This window comes from Eschrichtius robustus, chromosome 8, assembly GCF_028021215.1.
Source record: "Eschrichtius robustus isolate mEscRob2 chromosome 8, mEscRob2.pri, whole genome shotgun sequence".
NCBI lineage: Eukaryota > Metazoa > Chordata > Mammalia > Artiodactyla > Eschrichtiidae > Eschrichtius > Eschrichtius robustus.
The window spans coordinates 72,163,025-72,186,083 of NC_090831.1; the positions used below are offsets into that span (position 1 = coordinate 72,163,025).

Genomic DNA, 23,059 nt, shown 5'->3' on the forward strand with positions numbered 1-23,059 from the left:
ACTTTGGGTGATAATGTGTTGATGTAGGTTCAAAGAGGTATAAGCATGAAAGCAGGACCACCATCCCAACTGATACCCACTGTTCACATTTTGGTAAACATCTCTGCAGATTCCTCTGTCCCTCTTTCTATCTCCACACACATTCCCACGTGCACATACACACACACACACGTTAAATGTATATATTTACATATGAATAATTCTTCATAGAAAGAATACTCAAAGTATGTTACAAACATGAGTCTATGATACTAGCACAATTTATATATGGTTAATCTCATTGATGTTATTTTCTGTTGGCATTTTTTTAATAATGATAAAATGAACATTACAGTGGCTACATCCTTTTACACTCATTTTCTCCTTGGGAAAAGTGTCAGGGTGTTATTTCTGCTTCAAAGTATAAAATAACTTAATCAACATCATATTTCAACATCAACAGCATATTTCTCTCATCAATCAGCCTTGGACTGATTGGTAATAATCAGAAGGTCATACCTTCTTTTGAGAATTGCCTTTACTCTAATATTTATTGACATATTTCTCTTTTATTAATTGAATTTTAAAACTCATTTCAGATTATGATAATTTATACATTTTGACAACATGTATTTTCAGTTTATAATTTTAACCTTATGTATTAGCTAGTGTAGACTAAATTATTTAACAACTAGGCCTCTAAATTTATAATGGCTCATTCAATGAAGTGGTTTTGGGATCCAGGTGCTTTGATCTTGTGACTTTACTGTCAGCTCCTGCCTTATCATCATCTACATCCAGCTGAGGTGGGAAGAGAAAATGGAGGAGGTACACTGGCCTTTTGTAAATCTTGGCCCATAAGTTAGCATGCATTACTTTCACTTATATTTCACTGGCTACACTTAGTGGCAAATGGGATGGGGAAATTTAGTCCCTGGCTGGGCTGTTACTTCCCATCTACAACTGTATACTCTAGGAAGGATGAACAAAATTTAGGAAACAGATACAATTTCTGATACAACTTGAACCGTTTTGACAAGCAGAAGTTTTTAAGTCTTATGAAGTTAAATCAAACATTCTTTTTCTTTGCAAATTACTTTCTGATTCATTGTATAGGAGCATGGAAACTGGGCAGAAAGTGGTAACCCAGAGCTCGCAACACTTTTCTCGTTGGGCTGGGGAGATAGAAATGAAGTTCAGAGCCTGCAAGACAACCAGGACTTGAAGGATTGAGATCCCAGAAAAAGAAGGGAGTGCAGAAAAGGAAGCCCACCCTTCTATAGATAACCTGCCGTCGATGCATTTGCTGACCCCGAACCAGTGCAAGTGTTGTGAGAAACCATGCAGAAAGCAGCTTCTAAAAGGCTAAACCTTTAAGCAAAGGACGCAGTGATTGGATGGTTCCAGGAAGACTGAATTTTGAGTTCACCAGGGAGGAATGGCTCAGGCCCAGGAGGAATGAGAGCCTGAAGGAGCTATGCTCCAAGAGTAAGGGCAGATCAAAAATAAAATAGCTTAACCAGATATAACTGCCTACCAGAACGAAATTAAATCTCCTAAAAAAATAATATCTGGTAATTCCACTTGATAGCTCTCTGTACCTGTTTATGACCAGAGTGATAAACTGGTTACAGGGAACCCGGAATGATTCACTACTTCCCCTTCTCCTCCCTTATCTTTTGGTTTCACTGAAAGAATGCTGGCTAACTGCTTTGGAGATGTAAGGTTGCTTTTATTTATTTATTTATTATTTATTTATTTATTTATTTATTTATTTATTTATTTATTTATTTATTTATTCAGAGGACATGATTTGCTTGTCCGGCCATGAGTTAAGCAGCCTCTGTGGATTGTTAGAAAGAAGGTTTTCTTTCTTCCCTTTTATCTCCTGTGGGCCATGGAGATCCTACAATTCTGGAATAGTTGGTGGTTCACGTTTGACTTGGCTCCGGTTAAAAATGGGAATTTTTACAAACGAAGAATTTATTATTGCCATTTAATGGAATAGTTGGTGGTTCACGTTTGACTTGGCTCCGGTTATAAATGGGAATTTTTACAAACGAAGAATTTATTATTGCCATTTAAAAACAAATTGTAAAACAAGCAATTGGGGCTTCCCTGGTGGCGCAGTGGTTGAGAATCTGCCAATGCAGGGGACACGGGTTCGAGCCCTGGTCTGGGAAGATCCCACATGCCCCGGAGCAACTAGGCCCGTGAGCCACAATTACTGAGCCTGCGCGTCTGGAGCCTGTGCTCGGCAACGAGAGGCCGCGATAGTTGAGAGGCCTGCGCACCGCTATGAAGAGTGGCCCCCACTCGCCGCAACTAGAGAAAGCCCTCGCACAGAAACGAAGACCCAACACAGCCATAAATAAATAAATAAATTTATTTAAAAAAAAACAAAACAAGCAATTGGTTTAGGTATTTGATATGAAAATATAGTCCCATTCCTTTATTTTAATGTTGCTATATAACTGGGGGCAAAAATACATTCTCCTTCTCAACTTTCCATGCTCCATACTTGCTCTCTGTCCTTAACACTAAATGTGCTAACTTCCTTGGGTTTTTTTTGTTTTTGTTTTTAAATTAATTAATTTATTTTTAGCTGTGTTGGGTCTTCATTTCTGTGCGAGGGCTTTCTCTAGTTGTGGCGAGCGGGGGCCACTCTTCATCGTGGTGCGCGGGCCTCTCACTATCGCGGCCTCTCTTGTTGCGGAGCACAGGCTCCAGACGCGCAGGCTCAGTAGTTGTGGCTCACGGGCCTAGCTGCTCCGCGGCATGTGGGATCTTCCCAGACCAGGGCTCGAACCCGTGTCCCCTGCATTGGCAGGTGGATTCTCAACCACTGCGCCACCAGGGAAGCCCAACTTCCTTGTTTTTAAATCACATTTTTAGTTTCAAAAAACTTATTTTTGTTACGTTCTACAAATACCTTCCATTTAAATTTTTTAGAAAAAATCTAGAGGGAAAAAGCCATAGAAGCTAAAACTTTTCCTACTTCTAACAAATAAGAAGGCAATAAGTCTGCTTGTAGAAGGTGTTTTTGAAAAAAAATTAATTTCTAATTATATCTTGGTAAATAAACCTTACTTCTTGAGCAAAATGGGTTTTTAAGAAATATAATGTGAGATTCTGGAAATGGAGGGTGCAGCAAAAAGAGCATACGCCCTTTCTATCATTGTATTGCCATCCTATTGTATTTCAGCTTGTGGACAGCATATTATAATTAAATTGTGTGAGTGTGTGTGCAAAAAGTAAGGGCCCAATTTAAAATTTAAGTTCATTAGTGGCATCAGTACAAATTCTCTGGTCTGAAATAGAATCCTGCCCCCTTCTCTGACACACACAGAAATTAAGAGTATCCATGCATGTCAAATACAGCTTAAAATAGTTGGGCGTTTAGATAAACATAAAAACTATGTTCTATAAAAGTGAACTAAATCCTGTGGGGCATGTGGGGAAAAAAATAACTACTTTTGCTCTATACTTTTGCCTTAAGGATATTCATGAAAGAGGTTTTTTTATTTTGTATTTATTTGAAACATTTCATAATTAGTCCCTAAAAGAACTGTTAGACTCACCATAAGGTAGAGAAAATAAATACATTTTTAAGGTCTGGATTTCTATTATATTTAGATTTTAAAAGTTTAAGCAAAGCTTGCTAATTTCACTCCATTCTTTTTGTAACAGAACCAGTTCAGAAACTTGTGGTGCATCAGTTTGAGAACAGTTTTATTTTACCTGTACAGATTTCAATTTTATGGGTCTTTTACTTTTCAAATGTATAATATATAGATATGCTCTGTCTTTATACTAACTCATTCCATTATAATTTTTACTGAGACTCTCATCTGTTTACCTAAATCTTTGATGCTTCAGGCCCATGCATATTTCAAAGCAGAATTCATTTTGTTCTTTAAAAGCATTGAACAAACCAGAAAATGCATCATACCATATACTGAGATGGAGAATACTGAATTTGTGTGCTTTTTTCCCAGTAAAAAAACATTTAAAATTTTATCAGGTGACATTACATATTTTCTACAATTCAATTAAGAGTTAATAGAGATGCTAAGAAACAAGACCTATGACTAAATACAAAGAGAAAAAAGACAATATAAACAGACCCACAGGTGATTCAGGTATTGAACCCATACATTAGTAACCCCTAAAGAATATTTTCAAGAAAATAGGTGAAAAATCATCAGATCCCAATGACTTCACCAATGAATTCTTCCAAATATGTAAGGAATTAGGCTAGCATAACCTTGACTCTAAAACCTGACAAGTCATTATAAGAAAGGAAAATTACAGGCAAATTTCTCTCATGAATAAAGATATATAAATTTTTAACCAATATTGTCAAATCAAAGTAAATAGTATATGAAAAAAAATACTATATCATGATCAAATTGAGTTCATTCTGGGAATGCAGAGTTGGTTTAACATTTAAAAATTAATTTAATTCACCACATTAAAAGAAGAATTTAAAAGCTGATCATCTCAAAAGATTCAGAAAAAGAATATGATAAAATCCTATAACCATTAATGATTCTTAAAAAAACCGTCTTGGCAAACTAGGAACATAAACTTCTTGAATCTGACAAAGTATTTATAAAAAGTATCTATGAAAACATTTATATGTAATGTTATAATACTGAAAGTTATCACCTTGACTTTGGACATAAGTTCAACACTGTGCTGGAGATCCTAACCAGTGCAATAAAGAAAAAAATAGAAAAAGAAAAAGGATTAGGGATTGTAAATGAAGAAATAAAATTATCCACTTTTTATAGACAATTTGCTTGAATCAGTGGATAATCTATCAGAATTTACTTTTATTTCATTTTTATATACTAGCAACAGTTAGAAAATGAAATTCTTAAGAAAGATACTATTCATAATAACATCAAAAATATCAATACATAGGGATACATCTAGCAAAAATTTTGCAAGACCTCTACACAGAAAACTACAGAACATTATTGTGAGAAATTGAGGAAACCCAATATAATTAGAGAAATACATTGCGTTTAAGAATTGGAAAACTCCATGTTGTAAAGACATCATTGTTCCCCTACTGCAATGCAAGCCCAGTCAAAATAGCAATAGGATTTTTTTTTAAGTGAAACTTGACAAGCTTTTTCTAAAACTTATGTGGAAACACAAAAGGGTCTTAGTTAAGACATTCTCGACGAAGAAGAGCATCGTAGGAGGACTTGTTTTACTAAGTCATTATAAAGCTATTTAAGAGAGTGTGTTGCTAAAGCAAGGATAAAAGAATAGACCAATGGAATAAACAGAGAGCTTATAAAAAGGCAACAGATGTAGAGGTACTTGGTTCATGAGAAAGAACTGGGGGAGATGGGAAAACAACAGTATTTTTAATAATAATGATAATGGAAAAACTGCGTATCCATACAGGAAACAAAAATGCAACTTGATTACTATCTCATACCATACACGAAACTAGTTACAGTTAAAGTATAGATATAAATGTGAATGACAAAACACTAATAATTTAGAGTGCAAGAAAGATTCAGATGTCCACTAAATTTTTCCTCAAAACTGTGACTACTGAAGACCATACACAGACACCATCTTCGGGGCGTTTCCAGATGACTTCAGGGAAACGAAAATATAACTCTTCACCACCCCCCCAATAAATCCTGCAGAATTCATCAAATACCATTAAATAGTGGTACGATGGGAATGCCCAGGTGGTCCAGTGGTTATGACTCCGTGCTTCCACTGCAGAGGGCCCAGGTTCAATCCCTGGTTGGGGAACTAAGATCCCACAAGCTGCGTGGTGCAGCCAGAAAATAAATTAATTAATTAAATTAAATAGTGATAAGACAAGATTAGAGTTCTGGAAATTTTAATCTGGTGTGTTTGAGGGGAGTGGACCTGAAAGCGAGGAAATTAAGAAGCCCCAGCAAGATTTGACGTATTTGAAACTTTTAATAATACTGTTAGTTTTGAAATGGAAAGAAAGGGGCAAATCAAAAAGACACTTCAAGAGGACTTGGCCATTGGGTTGATGGTGTTGGCAAAGTGGGGAAAGGTCATAGTGACTCAGAGGTTTTGAGGCTTAATCATATCATTAACAAGGGTAGAAAATCAGACAGGCAAACTGCTTTGGGGAAGATAATGACTGAGTTTGAGATAATGGCAGGATATCCAAACAGAAATGCTCAAAAGAATGGTAGAAATAAGTTACTGGAAATAAAAAAAGGGGCCAGGCTTCGAGTGACAGAGTAGGATGTCAGTAACGTCTGCGGGTAAATGACACATGGCTGGCTACTCACTGTCTGTCCCAATCCTCTCACATCCATTCACTGAGTTACAATTGTGGTGTCATCTGCGTAAGCTCGGCTGGTTTTGGAGTAGAGAGGAAAGGACGGTGCTGGTACAGAGCCTGACAATTCTTCAGAGGGCTGCCTGTGAGTAACTCTTAAGTCACACAGATTCTAAGCAAAATACTAAACTAACCTTGTCTTAAGGACTTCTAGATAAAGAGTTGTATCAATAGACCCTGGCAAACTACTCCATTATTCCACTAGCATTAGAATCTGTCACGTACTTTCTTTCATCAGTTAAGTTAACCCTCACCCAGCAGAATATTAGTGGGGTATGAAGCCTCACCTGAAGACCAGTCCAATTAATTTCTTCAGTTGAGCTGAGGAAGGACACTGGTCATCTGGTATGGAAGAAAAGCCTTTTCATAACTCTTTTCCTATTCTCTCTGGTACAGGGATAAGGCACTAGATAAATATTCATGGCCGTGCGTAATGGATGTCACTGGTCACTATCCCTCTAATGGATGGCACCTGTATGCAAAAAAAAAAAAAAAAGTCATTATTTAATGGAAGAAAGTTCTAAGTGGTCCAGATTTCAGAGGACTGCGTAACCATGAATATTTATGTAACACATTATCATTTAAAAACACTTTTTAAAATCTTTTCAAAGCTTTCTAATTGAGCTATAAAAATTCATGCTAGCCTAGAATAGGCACGCATGCTAAGTGTCCAGAAGTGCCGTATCAACCCTCTACTACAGTTTGAGTGCTGAGGCTGTGAAGGCAAATTCTCTCTCCCCTGCTCCTATGAAATCAATTTTCCTAATTTTCTCTGTAACAGTTCTTATTTCCACATAACTCCTTGCTAAAAGTTATTGCTCAAATTATGTTGACCCTGAGGCCTTATTTATAGAGAATTTTTAACAGGGGGGAAGTACTGGGACAAGAGAAGAAATCAAATTCCTAGCGTCTCCCATAAAGACCTGCTTCAAACAAGATCAGGTCTTTATCCTTGCCTCCCAAGAGAAGATGGTCTTCTAACCCCAATAAAGAGAATTCAATAAAATAAAATAAGCAAGAGTAAAGGCACGTGGCCAAACACACCTGGGTTAGGAATACAAATCATTGCCCTAACTAACTAACCATAACTTTCATGGCAGGTTTATGATAGTGATAAAGGCCTCAGTGATGGGAGTGAGCACAGAGCCCTAAGCTATTGCATGAAATCTGTTTGTGGTTCAGAGCAGAGATCAAGAGCTTTTATGCAAGGACTCAAACCGCACACGTGCTTTAATGTACTAAGAAATAACCTTTTCCCCTACCCCTGCATCCACTTAGAGACTCTGCTCTGCCCAAAGTTCTGGAATCCCTATCACTCAGCATCAGCTGCTTGGACTAACCAGGGATGGACCCCTTACCCATGTTTGACCAATCGGAATTCTCTTCCAGAAAACTCGTACTGGGAAACGGTTTGCTACACGGATCAAACTGGAAGGTCAAAGAGACATGGGGCCAAGGCTTTCATTCTGGAACAGTTATAGGAATCCAGTGTTCAAAGACAAGAGTAAAGTAGGTGAGAGGTGCTGAGAGAAGATACCACGTAGCCCCAGAGGGACAAAATCAGCTGCATCTGGGCTTTCCACAAAGAAGCCAGGCTCTACTTTGTGCGATTGTAATCCACGATGTCCACCTTGAAATTCTGTCTTCCTACTTGTCCCAAAATGCAAAAAACAAAAAGCCCTGCAAGAAATATAACATCATGTCAACTTTACTCATTGTTAACTTTACTGTTCATTAAAAAATACCTTTTAAAACAATTTGTAAGTTAGATATTCTGGTTTCTAACATTGAGTCATAATGCAGAGCCTTTTAAAACATACAACACCATATTTTCTAAGCGATGGAAATTAAACCTATCATCTTTAACCTAAAACAATGTTTTATAAATCTCAAAAATTTGTCTAAAATTGGAATATTAAAAGGGCAGCCTATGCAAAGTGCTGTTTGAAATTTAGCTCTGCTATGGGTCCAGATATTCAGGAAAAAAAAAAAAAAATCAAAGCTACTGATTCACTGACATTAAGGAAGGAATCATTTCCCAGAATGAGGTCTAAGTAATACATCCGAATTGCTGGAAGAATGAAACGTCTTGGAGTTACACACAAGAAAAAGCCTTATCCTGGCAATCACACCCTATCATTTAGGTTTTCTGGGATCATGCCTGCCTTGAGAAAAAATTTTCTACTGCTTATACATGCCAAGTCACAAGAACTTCACTCATCTATGGTTCATTAACCACTTACTGAGACCAACTTGGTGGGTGGTTTGGGAAAACGGTACAACTAACAACCTCTTCCCTTCCTTCTTCTTTCCTTTTGCTTAGGGCAGCACCTGCATGCTCTATTTTCTTGTTTCCCTGAGAATTTCACCTCTCAGTTATTTCACCTTGATCAGTCTCTCCCTGTGGATATATATATCCTCTGTATTCACTCACTTTCTTCCTTTTTCTCTACCAACTATGTCCCCATCACCTTGGAAGATTTCTCTCTGCAGCCCAGGGCCAAGTTCACCAGTGTGCAATCTTTGCAGTTGCATAGGTCTCTTGGCTAGAAGAACATCCTGCTTGGTTTAATGCTCTGCAGTCACTGTTTTGAAATTCTTCATTTTATCTTTGAATTTGTGTTTTGTAAATGAAGTCTAATGGAACCGTGGAGCATGCATATGAGCAGAGGAGATGGCAATATGCATGTTTATTATTCATTGCCACCCCATTCACATGTAACATTTGTGACGTTCCATAAGCACAGAATTCCAGTGGACACATAATGCGTGGAAGTTCTGCAAAACTCAAAGTGAGTACAAGGTTAAGTGTTTTAAGTCTGTGACTGAATAAGTGCGGGCACTGACAGCCCTGAAAGACCACATGAACCAGAAGTTCTTCTGCAGAAAGAAGAAAACATCCAAGGAAACTTATATTCTTCCTTACTCATCTTACTTCCTTGTGTTAGGCAGTTATATTTAAAATGATGACATCGAAGGAAAGGAAAAGATAGGGCAACCGTATTTACTTTACTTTTCAGTCCCTCCTAACTCACCAATAAGATGAAGACCAAGTTTTGGTAGACTATCAAGACCTGGCGCACATCAAGATTGGAATAAAAACAGTTGAGTTAGTTTTATGCAGTGTTTCTACAAAATATTATACATGTTCATGTATGAGCTATGAAATTCGAACTGTGTGATTTTGGTGATTTCACATATGAGTTAAATGCTCTCATGCTTGCATTTAAAACTGAACAATCTAAAGGGTAAAATTCATGCCAATAATTTAAAATTTTATTTTTCTTTACTTAGAAGGACATAAAATAGCAAATAAAACACCATGACAAGTTGGTGGGGAAAGATCACAACAAAAGAAAAAACTTTTTTACTATCTTTAATTGCACTTTTTTCCTGCTTTTTGAATGAGGGGTATTACACTCTCATTTTGCATTGGGTCCCACAGATCACACAGCTGGCTCTGCTGAAGACTTTTCAGTTGGAATTGTGCGCCTCATTTTTACTAACTAAAGCTGAGAAGCATTACATAGGTGCTAGGAATATTCTTGAATTATGGAAAGGGAAGATCAAATTGGTGGCTCTTTGAAAACTCTTTGTAATTTTTTTTTGCATTCTCAACTATTAAGTAAAACTAATTCCTTCTCAAACAAGAATAACCAAAATAATTTTTAAAATTTTTTATTTAAAAATTTTTTTTAATGACATCACTTTATCATGAAAAGTAAAGTTACTTTTTTCTACTGGTTTTCACTGAGAATGTATAGTATATTTCAGCTATACTATGGGTTACATAGGCTTTGGCCAACATAGGAAGCACAGCATCTACACTATTGGCCTGGGTTGGGAACCTTACCGTCAATCCAATCTCCAGGAGAAATGTGCTTTAAGTGCCAAATAACTGACAAACTAACTTTTGTTCCATAGCCTGTTTGTAAGTCAAGAGCTATTGGATTTTAGTTTACATTTTCTCGCCGTTCAAATATTATGCTTGATATACTGAATTTGTGTCATGATTGGAAATTTTGTTAATGTTGATTTAGCCAGTTTTGAAAAAGAAAGTTTCAAATTTTGCACCACGATTCAGACATCTCCTGCTCATATTCTTGTTTCTGTAATTACTACAAGAAATGGTAGTAAAGACTAATTGTCATTTTTCGTCATTCATTTCCTAGAGACCCCAAAGATTAGATGTTTTCTATGAAATTATCCTATAAGAATTGAAAAAAAGTTCTAAATACTCCTCATCTCTAAGAATTTTATTGGTCTTCATTCAGTAAGAAGAGTTAGGGATTTTATTAAAAAGGAAAAGAAAAATAGAAAATGATAAAAGTGAAGAGAACTCCCTCTTGGCTCTATGTCAACTGTGGTCCTACTGAATAACTGTTTTTCTGTGTATTAAATCCATCTTTTCCGCTTCATCTTTTGCATGCAAAATCTTCTCAGATGGGATTATCCTAATTTGAGACTGGCAACAGAAGCGATAAGCAACTATTTGGATTTTTGGGTCACAAGCTCAATACAAACCAGCTTTGCCTGTTTTGAGTTATATTCTTGGTACCCTTTATTACTTTATTTTTTATCCCTTTTATATTTTATTATTATATCTCCCTACCATGTAGGGGAAGTAGTTTATAAGAGGATAAGTACATATGTAATTTAAATGATGTTTTGGTAAACTCAACATTAGATTTAAAACATTACATTAATATGAGAAAGCCTTCTTTAAGCAAGATGATTTTTCTGACATGTTTTGCTTATAGAACACGTGTACTTCTTACAAAAGAACTGTCACAGATTGTAAGATAAAATGCCATCATCTCTCTTATTGAAACGTCAGTGTTTATTTGCAATAATTGTTTCTGATAAAATCTTCATTTAATTCTCATGTTTTTAGAGAATGGTTGTTTATTTTTATGAATACTGTTTTCCTCTCAAAACGCTATTGGATTAAGCTTATTTCCCAGGTTAATAACTTTTATTAAAAATTGTTTTTTTGTGTGTGTGTATTTTACAAAAACGACCTTAGAGCAGAGACTTACTCTGCCACTACTATAGTCAATGTTCATATTGAGACACTATGAGGGAACACTAAATGATCAGACATTGCATTGTCAGAAATCTATAGTATGGAGATTATCCCACTGTCATACAGCAGCGACGACAAAACAGCAGGCATCCAGTGGTTTTTGAGCATCTACTGTGTATCAGACTTTTTTTAAAAAAACACGTTATCTCATTTAATCCTCACGATAATCCTGTGAGATAAAATGAAATTCTAGGACTAATCCGGATTCCAGTACCACTCCACCCCCGCCAGCACCCCTCTTAAATTGGCACATTACCCTGTGTAAACAGTATTTCAGTAACCTTTGTGTAAGTTAAAAAGGTCTAAGTGGGAGGAAGTTTAGGGGTCCTTCGAGCCCTTAACAACTAATGGCCGTGGTTCTTTCTAGAAATGCAACAAACTCGGAAACAGGGAACGAAGTCTTCAGTGCCTCCGAGGAGGCCCTGTTACTTTTATCGACTGTTTTAATCCGAGCAGCAACCCTAATGCAAGGGGCCTGGTATTCTCTACACCACTGGTGACCCGTCACCGATGGGTTACCCTCTTCCTTCCCGTCTATGGGTCTCAGATTACTTACGTGTGACATCAGAAACTTGGATAAAGTTTTCTTTGACTTTACCTGAACTAACTCGAGGTGAGAGGAAGTGAGAGGCGGAATCTGGAAAGAAGTCAACCATTCTCTCATGGTCTGGGAGGGAAAGATTGTATAGCGTTAAACTCGGGGGCCGACAGCTGAGAGAAAGAGCCAGGCCACAAGCTGAGATCCAGAGTCCCAGGCCCGCAGTCGGAACCGGGGCAGCGCGCGCCCCTCTTCCGGGAGCCCCGCCCGCTCCTCCAGCCTGGTTCACCCCACGCCCCTACCACACTCCCGGCCTCGGCGGCGAACTACATTTCCCAGAATGCCATTCAAGCCGCCTCGCAGGGCGCCGAGAAGCGCCTTGGGTGACGCCATCAGCCAGCGCCACGTTTAGACTACCCTGATGTCGTGGCGCTTTAGGGGAAGAAGTTGGTGTTTCGCCGGGCCCTGGTACTGAGGACGCGGTCCGGGTGGCCCCTGGCCTCTTCCTACCCACCCCTCCGCCCGCCTTTTCCCCCGCTCCTCTGGCAGGATGAGGCGTGCAGGCCTGGGTAAGAAGAGGACTGAGATTCTAAGTTCGGGGGCCCTAGAACTGGCCGTGCTGGGCGCGGGGACGCGGAAGGAAATCGGATCTGTTTCATGTCACTGGAATCTGAACCAGAGAGCAGGGTGTATGGAGGGGTCTTTGGAGGCGGTGCCAAGTGGAAACACACCATTTGTCCGAGATCCTGGGGCGTTCCTTAAGTTTAGTTCAGTCCCAGGTATGGATGGTAGGTTTAGAGAGAGTAGTGGAGGACTGGCGGTGAGGTATGTACAGGTGCCAACTCAGTGATGAGTCTTTTAGTGTTATTGACGGTCTGAGCGTGATTATGGAAATTGCTGTCTTCGGTTTCTCTTTATTGGACCTGATGTTAGTTTCTTCAGAAGCGAAGTTTGAAGAGTGAGTGTTGCATGCAAAGCACACTAATAATAATCATATTAGCCTCGTTACAGTGAGTTACAAAGGTAAACGTACGTATCATTACCGTTAAAGGCCATTTTACCCAGAACAATTCTTCTCTGAGCCTTGTTCCACTGGTAAGACGGTAGAATGTGGTAATGCTTGGTGACTTAGCATTTGTTCTTGACCTTTTAGCTTAGGAAGCAGGTTCACCAAGCAGCAGGAACAAATTAGGCACAAGGACTTATAATGGGCTGTTATAATACAGAGCCATTAAAACAGCATTTTCTGGTTCTGAAACTATTGAGATAATTGGGGGGGAAAAAAAACCCCTGCTAAATCAATGTGCAATATACCTGAGAAAATATATGAAATATTGAAAAATGATGATGTTACCTCTTTCAGTTCTTATAAGATGGAGAAAGAAAAAAAAAGTTTCCAAAAGTGTCAGGTATTTAAAGTTAGTGAAAGTTGCCAGTAACTCTAGGCATGTACATTCATTAGTAAATTGTAGTATGAGAAACAGCTTTTGAAAAATGTAGTTTTTGTGAATACTTGGATCATAGAAGGAAAGTTGGCCAAATAAATTGTAGGAAAAAAATATAACTCATTTTGAACAAGGTTAGTTTTATATGCCTAAGTGTTTTTCCTTTTTGTCATTACTAATGACAGCAAACATTTATTGTGTACTTGAGTAAGTTCTAGGTATACAGTCGTTGGTAGCTCTGCTTGTGTTCCCCAAAGCTTCCAATCTAGTTGAGGAGTAGAAATAGGTACAAAGATAAATTATAGTACAAGGCGGTAGCTGTACAACCAAATACCAAATAAGTTCTACAGGTAGTGAATGTCTCGGGGATTTCACAGATAGAGCACTTGGTACTTTGTGGAGACATAGGAACTTCAACTAAAGCTTAAATAATGAAGTGTAGGAGAGGTAATTTCCAGTTGAAAGGATGACCCTTTCCCCCCAGAAATAGTTGTAGGGCTGGAATCTAGAATTATGAATGATGTGTTTTAAAGGATTATGATTAAGCCAATTTGGTTGGAGTAGGAGACATAGAACCAGAACCAACCACATTGTGTAGACCTTTGAGTGCTAGGCCAAGGAATTTGGATCTCATTGGTGGGTCTTTTGGCCCCTTTGAATGTTTTTGTGCAGCAGTGTGCCATGATAAATTGCAGGAAAGGGACTAGAGAAATGATGGTTCTGAGCCCTGACTGTACATTAGAATCACCTGGAGAGCTTTTAGGGCTTTGATACCCAGACCCCAGCCCAGACTAATTAAATTAGAATCTCTAGAATAGAGTGGTTTTTTGTTTGTTTGTTTGTTTTTTGTTTTTAAGCTCCCCTGTAGTTGAGAGGAGGAAAGGTGATGTATCAATTGCTGTAATTTACATTGGTGTGATGTGACATGATGTGACAAGAGCTTTTTTTTTTTTTAAATATCAGTGTGTATTGACCTGGAACTTTAAACCTGGTATCGTGAATCAGTAGATATTCATGTGGAGAAGCTTCCACACTTCACATGTCTCTCTCAGTGATTTGGTTCAGTTATTGATAGAAACTATCCAAAAGTAGCATTTGTCTAATGGACAAAGTCAGAGGATCATCTTTGGCACCCATTAGCTTTCCTACAACTTTTTATAGCAGTAAGTCACACAAAAGAATAACAACTCCTAACATTTTATTTTATTTTATTTATTTATTAACATTGGTAGTCAGTGATGGTGTGAGGGAAGATTAACTCTTTAATAGAAGAAATGTGCCTTGAAATACTTCTGAGAATTTCACTTTTAACAAATGGGACAGTATTGAAGAACTCTAAAAATAAAATTAAGATAGGCAAAAATAACAATAAAGGAAGTGAGACAAATAGTCATTAATTTAGAAATGAATTCCTTGGTTGTCAAGTGGTTAAATTCAACCAGTCAGTAATGACTTATTGGGCAAACGTTATACATCTAGGACCTTAGTCACATAAAATATGAAGACATTTTTCTTTTCTGTAAGGATTTTGGTCCTTATTAAATAGAGTTTGTACAGAGTATCATTGATGAATAGGGTGAGAATGCATTGTTTAAATGATTATTTTAATCATTGAGTGGAGGAAAATATTATGTCTAGTCACCTGAGTCCTTAACTTTTATAATGGCACACTTAGAGAGCTTTGTGGATAGTGTGTCAGCAGTTGAGGGGAAATTTGGGGAAAGCAACTCCTTCTCCTCAGGAACATACTCGTTTAGCATTTTGTTGTGGTTTTTGTGGTGGTGGAGATTGTGTGTCTGCTGCATGTAAAGAACTTATTAGGTACAGGGGATATAGAAGAAGGATGAGACACTGCCTCTGTCCTCAAAGAAGCCTGTGACCCCACTGCTGACAAAGGCAGGCACATTCAAAGTTGAATAACAGTGAATTCAGATTCTGTTCATTAATTAATTCATTTACAAGTATTTACTGGGTGTGCCTTACTGTGTGTGTATGTTTGTGGGGGATATATAGCCACGAGCAGAACAAATTTACTTTCTGCCCTTGGAGTGCAGTCTAGAGTGTGATATTAGTGTTACGTATAGTCAGAGCTGTAAGAATTCAAAGGAGAGAGTTTTGCTCTTTAGAGAAAGTGAGATTTGTGCTGTGCCTTGAAGGAGCGTTCTTTTCACACTTTGACCTTCCTTCAACAACCAGTGCTGCCTGCTACTTCCTGCCCTTCCACATGTTACTGTCACTGCCACTCCATCCACTCTTTGAGTTTATGGAGACCTTTAGTTTCTTTATCATCCCTTTCCTCCATATTCTCAGACTTCTGTCAACACTACTTCAGTCCTTGTCCAGTCTAATCCCCATAATCCATATATTCACCCAGTCTTTTTGCAAGGAATCCCATCGTCTTGGGGCTCTGTTCTTCAGCAGCCCCAACACTGTAAACCTCCAACTCTTGATCAGTCCAACCATCCAGCTTTTCATGGGCTAACTTAGGCTGATGAGTTCTTCTGGAGAAAAATCACACTACAATATATTGCCTCAGCCAGGATTGCTTTATCCCTGTAGTAATCCTGTATAACCCTAGTCACTTTCCTCCATTATTCTCTTTACTGTTTATTCCCCCAAATGATCACCATTCTTCAAAGACAGGCTTTTCTCTTTTTTACTGAGAAAATTGTCAATAGTTAAAAAAAAAAAAAATGCGGTTAGATAACACCGTCAACTATGCTTTCCTCTCTCAATCCTCCAACATGTTAGTATATGTATTCACCGTTCACGGCTCACTCTACCTGTTTGATTGCCTGATGAATATCAAGTACTATATTAGGCAGTGGCTGGGACTATAGTCCTGTATCCCAGTGCTATTCCCTAGAAGATGAGCTCCAAAAAGTGGCACCTAGATAGAACAATGAATCTGATACATGGAGTTTCTCAAGTATTTGTTGAAGAATGAATGAGTCCCTCTCTTAAATCTCAGCTAATATTCTCCAAAAGTTATTCCAGCTCTTTTCTATTTAAAAGAAAGAGATGCTAGTAAAGGACCCTCCCTCTGCCATGAACTCCATCCTGCTGTATTATCCTCTTTCCGCCTTTCTCTTCACAGCCAAGCTTCTTCCATAGGTAGTTGATATTATGATATTTTTAGATTTTTTTTTAAACTTTGTAGTTCTAGGAAGCAGGAAATGTGTCCAGAATATCCTTATATATCAGTGCCTATTTCAGTGTCTTGTGGGCAATCAGCATGCAATCAACAAATGTGTTTTGAACTGAATTCAGTATTCTTTGCTTAAGAGAGGGTATTAGAATTGTTCTGATCTCTATTTGGTTATTAATTTTTAAAGTTCATTTGGAGTGTGAATAATAGACATACGTGGTCTGCAACGCCCTCCAGGGGTCTTTTTTGGTTCTTGTCAAGGTTTCAAAAGTGGCTTGTTTTTGCTGCAACTCTGCTTGTGACTCTGATCCTTGCAGGTGAAGGAGTACCTCCTGGCAACTATGGGAACTATGGCTACCCTAATAGTGGGTATAGTGCCTGTGAAGAAGAAAATGAGAGACTCACGGAAAGTCTGAGAAACAAAGTAACTGCTATAAAATCTGTAAGTATAGAGCACATATTATATACTTTTTAATTTGTGTATTTATATATACATGTATATTTTATACTTATAAAATATATACTTTTATTGGCATCATACTAAGGAATTCAGTTACCCAAATAGTGTAGTTTGATGATATGAGCTTTTTTTCCCCAAATTTAACAGTTCAGAGATAATAAAGCACCTATGAAACTAGATAGCCCAAATCACCTAACTACTTTCTACAACTGTCATTCACGCCAGGGAAAGAAATTTCCAGGAGAAAAAAGCTTTCTTCTAACAAGAAGCCTAAATTATCAATATTGGAATTTAAAAAAAAATCATTTAATTCTTAATTTCCTCTAAATGTTGTATTTTCTAAATTATTCACATTTTACAAAATTGCTTAGTTCATAGATCAACTACTTTTGATTTAATATGACCTTGAAAACAATACTCATTTCAAAATATAACAGTCTCCAGGCTTTTACAATTCTACTTTCCAAAGGCTAATGAAATAGCAATTAAGTTTTAGCAGCATGACTCAAAATTTAGACATGATTTAAGTACAAGTTTAGAAAATGTGGCCAATCAGAACATATGGTATATTTGTTTTATTTTGTTTTGTTTTTAACTTCAGAATTTTTTTTTGTAGTTAAATCTAAAATACTGCATGTTGTCTGTAGTAATGTCTCAGAGCAATCCACCTTCCACCCCCAAGCAGCTCATCTTCTGACTTTTCTTCTTCTAGTCTCAAAAGCTACAAATCTGTCTTTCATGTTTCTGCCTTTGTACCTCACGTCAGTCACCAAGTCCTGTGCTTTTTTTCTACTGTTCCTATTTCCACCTTTCTATTTCTAATACTATCCCCCGGTTTTCTTAGGTGAACTGTTGGGAGAGCCTTTTAACCTATCTGTTCCTCATTTTTCCCATGTTTTGGTCTGAGCTACACCCTGTCACCAGTCATCTTTTTAGAGTATTTTTTAACTTGCATCCTCGCTCCCAGAAGTCTTTAGTGGCCTCCCATAATGTAAGAAATGAAGTTCACACTCTGTAGTTTGATCAAATAGGTTCTGCAGATATTGTCCACAGCTTTTCAGACCTTACCTCCTGCACCTCCAGAATGTATACATGCTTTCTGCCAGACAAATTCAAGTACTCCTTGTGTCCTACGCATGCTGTCACTCTCCCACTCCTGTATCTTTGGGCATGCTCTCCCTTTGCATTAGACTGCCTCTCCCTCCTGACATTGGCTGAAGACTTGCCCTTCTGAAAGGCTCCACCTCATTGCACCTTCTCTCCTCCAGGCCATACCTGATCACCACATAAAAGTAACCTTTTCCTTATGAAATAAGACCATTTGTACCATTTCTGTAGCACTTATTGCATAATGATCTGCATTGGAATTATTTGTATGTAAAAGAAATTTACCAGAAATAGGGTTTTCTATTGTACTTAGTTTTATATTCTACATAGCACTTACCATAATTCTTTATAGTGGTATTGAGTTAATATGTATTAAATAAAGGATTACCAAAAGATAGTTTTAACAGTGTATGTGGTTGATTCTGCATTAAAATAAACATGCAGTACAATTATAGAGCATTCATTGGAAGCTTATGCTGCCAAAACTTAATTGCTATTTCATTAGTCTTTGGAAAACAGAATTATATTCAGCCTGGAGACTGTTAAATTCTGAAATGAGTATTGTTTTCAAGGTCATATTAAATCAAAAGGAGTTGATCTATGAACTAAGCAATATTGTATAATGTTAACAATTTTAAAAATACAACATTCAGAGGAAATTAAGAATTAAATGATTTTTTTTTAATTCCAATATTGATAATTTAGGCTTCTTGTTAGAAGAAAGCTTTTTTCTCCTGGAAATTTCCTCCCCTGGCATGAATGACAGTTGTAGAAAGTAGTTAGGTGATTTGGGCTATCTAGTTTCATAGTTGGTTTATTATCTCTGAATTGTTAAATTTGGGGGGAAAGCTCACATTCTGATCTATAGAATTCTAGCATGGTTTTGCATCACTATTACCCCAGATGCTTTCCAAACAAAATAAGTTGAGAACAGTATTTGCAGTGGTTTGCCAAGATTTTTAGTAGTTTCCAAGATTTAGTAGTAGTGTGTTTATTCAAATATCTTAGAAATGAAGCCTTTGATGAATTTGTTGTATAAAGTATTAGATAGGTTTTGGTTTGAATAGCAGCTGTACTTACTTACGGTATTTCATTTAGACTCAGCCTCTTTTGTGTATAGCTTCAGGATGTGGGTAACACTAACTTGTGAGTTTTTTTTCCAATTTATCATCATATTTTAAAGAAAAACACCTTTAGAATCTAAAGAAATAATTAATTTAGATGTTTATTCAAAGTAATGCTACATTCATTAGGAAAATATTGCTTATATCTGGATTTGAATTGATACTATGGGAACTTGTACACATTTTTAAAATGTAAATGAAGAAATATACAAACAAATGCTATTGTGTGAACAGTATAGAGAGAGAAAAAAGAATGCAAGGATAAGAGAACCAGAGAGAAATATGTACCAAAATTAAAAGATGGAATTGAATATTAAGATGAAATCAAAATGAAGAACAGGGAGACAATGTCCATAGTTGGGAAGGAATAGAAATTTTAAATTTATTTTTCATTAATTTCAGTGAGAAAAGTAACAAAAGAAGAGAGTGTATTTTATATTTTTAGAATACAGTTTTATTTGAGAAAATGTTTATGCTTATAATGTCAAAATTGTTTTTACTTTATAACACTTAAAAACATTTATGTAAGGAATAATGTTTACGCTTTCTACTTTATAGCTGTCCATTGAAATAGGCCATGAAGTTAAACATCAAAATAAATTATTAGCTGAAATGGTAAGTGAATATGATTTTAACTTTAAGAAACTTGATCTGATATTCTCAAATTTGGTTTCGAATACCTCTAAGATTCGTTTTTGCCATAGTTTTACATTTTTCATCTTGCCTAACACATATAAGTAGGAGGAGGAGGTGGAAGCCAATTTATCTTTAATCCTGTGCTTAGAAACACTGTTAAAAACTCAGGACAAATGACTATTTTGAGTCTTCTTAAAGATCTCTGGATATAGACTGCCAAGTAATCAAAAGCACTTTATATCCAGCCAACCAAATGTCTTTTACTTAAGGTAAACCTGTTTCTTTTGCTTGATCTTCTAAGGATCACTGTGAACAAGTCAATAAGATTTGAACATAGTAACATCCCCAAGCCTTTTATCTCTAGTCTAAACAAACTCAGTAATATATACCTGTTCTTGTTAGAGGCTCTTTTCATTCTCCGATGTTTATTTTGTATGTCAAACTCCTCCGGACCTTCCCTAGTTTCTTCAAATGCTTTTAAAATTGTACTATTCAAAAATGAATATTGCACTGAAAGCAATCTCCTTGTGAAAGTTGTACGTTAGAATCACTTGCGGAACTTTGAAAATATTTATGCCTGGTCCTCGCTCTAAATGTACTGATTCAGAATTTTAGGGGGAGAGGCCTAGGTATATGTATTTTGAAAAAAGGATCCCAGGTGATTCTGATGCATAACCCCAGTGAAGACTATAGATGTAAAGTGCTTGAGCTGCATAGAGCCTGAATTGTGCAAAGGCTATCATTGTGCCAGGGCCTTACATCTCAGGATATTGAGATTTCTATGAAAGTGCAGTGTTTCTAATCCATACCTAGTTCTCTCATCTTAAGGACTTCTTTTCTAGCTTTTTTTTTTTTTAACATCTTTATTGGAGTATAATTGCTTTACAGTGGTGTGTTAGTTTTTGCTGTATAACAAAGTGAATCAGCTATATGTATACATATATCCCCATATCCCCTCCCTCTTGCATCTCCCTCCCACCCTCCCTATCCCACCCCTCTAGGTGGTCACAAAGCATCGAGGTGATCTCCCTGTGCTATGCGGCTGCTTCCCACTAACTATCTATTTTACATTTGGTAGTGTATATATGTCAATGCTACTCTCTCACTTCATCCCAGCTTACCCTTCCCCCTCCCCGTGTCCTCAAGTCCATTCTCTATGTCTACGTCTTTATTCCTGTCCTGCCCCTAGGTTCCTCAGAACCATTTTTTTTTAGATTCCATATATATGTGTTAGCATACGGTATTTGTTTTTCTCCTTCTGACTTACTTCACTCTGTATGACAGACTCTAGGTCCATCCATCTCACTACAAATAACTCAGTTTCGTTTCTTTTTATGGCTGAGTAATATTCCATTGTATATATGTGCCACATCTTCTTTATCCGTTCATCTGTCGATGGACACTTAGGTTGCTTCCATGTCCTGGCTATTGTAAATAGTGCTGCAATGAACATTGTGGTACATGACTCTTTTTGAATTATGGTTTTCTCAGGGTATATGCCCAGTAGTGGGATTGCTGGGTCATATAGTAGTTCAACTTTTAGTTTTTTAAGGAACCTCCATACTGTTCTCCATATTGGCTGTATCAATTTACATTCCCACCAACAGTGCAAGAGGGTTCCCTTTTCTCCACACCCTCTCCACCTATGTTTCAATGTGGTCGTTTTTCCCCATCCATATCTGTAGTCTCTACCACATTTTACCACCTCTACATGATATTCTCTTAAATTTTAATAGACTCTGCTGACCTTCTAAGTCAGCTACCTAAATAAAAGGATCTTAAAAGTAAAGGTACATTTAACTGCTAACCATATTAAATTTTGGATGAATTCTGTGCTGGGAGGCAACCCACCATTTGACCTTGGAGAGCAATGCCCCAACAAAAAGTGGGAAAAAACCTGTGTGATAGTAGATAAACTACTTACTTTATTGTTAATATTTTTTAATCCACATAATTGGAATAAGACCTAAATACTTTGGGGTTTTGAATTACTCCGGAGCTGAAAGAATGTTTATTGGATAATGAAAGAGCTTTTTATTTATTGAGAAAATTATTTTGCATGGAGTAATCAGGCTGATTATCTAAGTTATAAACAGGGTCCTGAATTGATTAAACACAGAAAATGTCATTAAAAATGTATTCTAATAACAATATATTAAATTACTTAAATATGCATGTGTAGAATATTAGAATCCAACTATTACATTTTGTTTTCCTTTTCTCCTCATAGGATTCAGAGTTTGATTCTACAACTGGATTTCTAGGTAAAACCATGGGAAAACTGAAGATTTTATCCAGAGGGAGCCAAACAAAGCTGCTGTGCTATATGATGCTGTTTTCATTGTTTGTCTTTTTTGTCATTTATTGGATTATTAAACTGAGGTGATGCAAGTAACTGTGAGTTTGGAATTTGTTCCAACTTAACGGCTTGGAGTACCACTTCAGTAAAAAACCAGCATCAAAACATTCCTAAATTTCAAATAATACTATGGCTTTTTCCGTCAAAGATTACTGAATTTTACTTGTTTTATAAATCACATTAGATAGTACAGTGCTCTTTGAATACTGTTTCTTAATGATTCATTTTTTTGCCCCTATTTTCAGGGGTATTGAGATGGTCCGAGGTCAGTCTGGCCCTAGTAAGTTTTTTTCCTGTTTTTTGCTGTCAGGTTAAATAGCAGTATAATATCCTGTTGTTACCATAAACGTAGGTGTATGTTCCACATAAAGAAACTTAGTGAGAAAATAACAATGCCTGGAGAGCCTTGTGCTGAGCTCTCGAGGTGGTGAGAAAGTTTGTGATGGATGGTAAATGTATTTTCCTGAACTGTCATCGCCCCTGATGATGTACTCTCCTTTCCTCCTTTATTTAGTTAAAATTGTAGGCTGATTTCTTTTTACCTACAGTTTTCCTAATAATTTTTGATGATATGACTCTTCTGCCGCCTCTGCCCAAGGACCTCATTCTTTAATAAAACTTGTTATTTTGGCATATTTCTAGTAAGGTTCAAAACAAATGTGTACCCGTATAGTTGTCATTTTATATTAACTTTATATATATATACCATTGACTTGGCTTATAATAGTTTTATGATTTTAGCTACTTAGGCCATTTGGTTATCATTTATGACAGAATAATGTGAAGCTAAAGTAATTGCTAAGCTCTGAATGGAAATAA

At 36.9% G+C, this 23,059-nt stretch overlaps 1 protein-coding gene and 1 long non-coding RNA gene across 4 annotated transcripts in view; one reads left to right on the top strand and one right to left on the bottom strand.

The window, feature by feature from the left end:
* LOC137768461 (uncharacterized) overlaps positions 1 to 12,207 on the bottom strand; it is a 64,886-nt gene extending 52,679 nt beyond the window's left edge. For 2 of the 3 annotated variants that reach the window (XR_011074751.1, XR_011074750.1), the window contains exons 1-3: positions 12,022 to 12,207; positions 7,696 to 8,017; positions 6,625 to 6,809 (exon numbers count right to left, since the gene is read on the bottom strand). This is a non-coding gene — a long non-coding RNA (uncharacterized lncRNA). Of the gene's footprint in view, positions 1 to 5,545; positions 6,810 to 7,695; positions 8,018 to 12,021 lie in introns of those variants that run through there. The other variant, XR_011074749.1, reaches the window with a different exon arrangement.
* Positions 12,208 to 12,366: 159 nt separating this feature from the next.
* On the top strand, positions 12,367 to 22,276 carry BET1 (Bet1 golgi vesicular membrane trafficking protein). The gene is made up of 4 exons (XM_068549986.1): positions 12,367 to 12,530; positions 16,872 to 16,996; positions 19,804 to 19,860; positions 22,112 to 22,276. The coding sequence occupies exons 1-4, from the start codon at positions 12,512 to 12,514 to the stop codon at positions 22,265 to 22,267; spliced, it is 357 nt and encodes a 118-aa protein (XP_068406087.1). The 5' UTR covers positions 12,367 to 12,511; the 3' UTR covers positions 22,268 to 22,276.
* Positions 22,277 to 23,059: the final 783 nt, after the last annotated feature.

Bases quoted from the DNA above. Each gene is read 5' to 3' on its own strand.
- BET1 (XM_068549986.1), top strand. The intron at 16,997-19,803 runs GTAAGTATAGAG...TCTACTTTATAG, and splicing joins AAGTAACTGCTATAAAATCT to CTGTCCATTGAAATAGGCCA. The intron at 19,861-22,111 runs GTAAGTGAATAT...TTCTCCTCATAG, and splicing joins ATAAATTATTAGCTGAAATG to GATTCAGAGTTTGATTCTAC.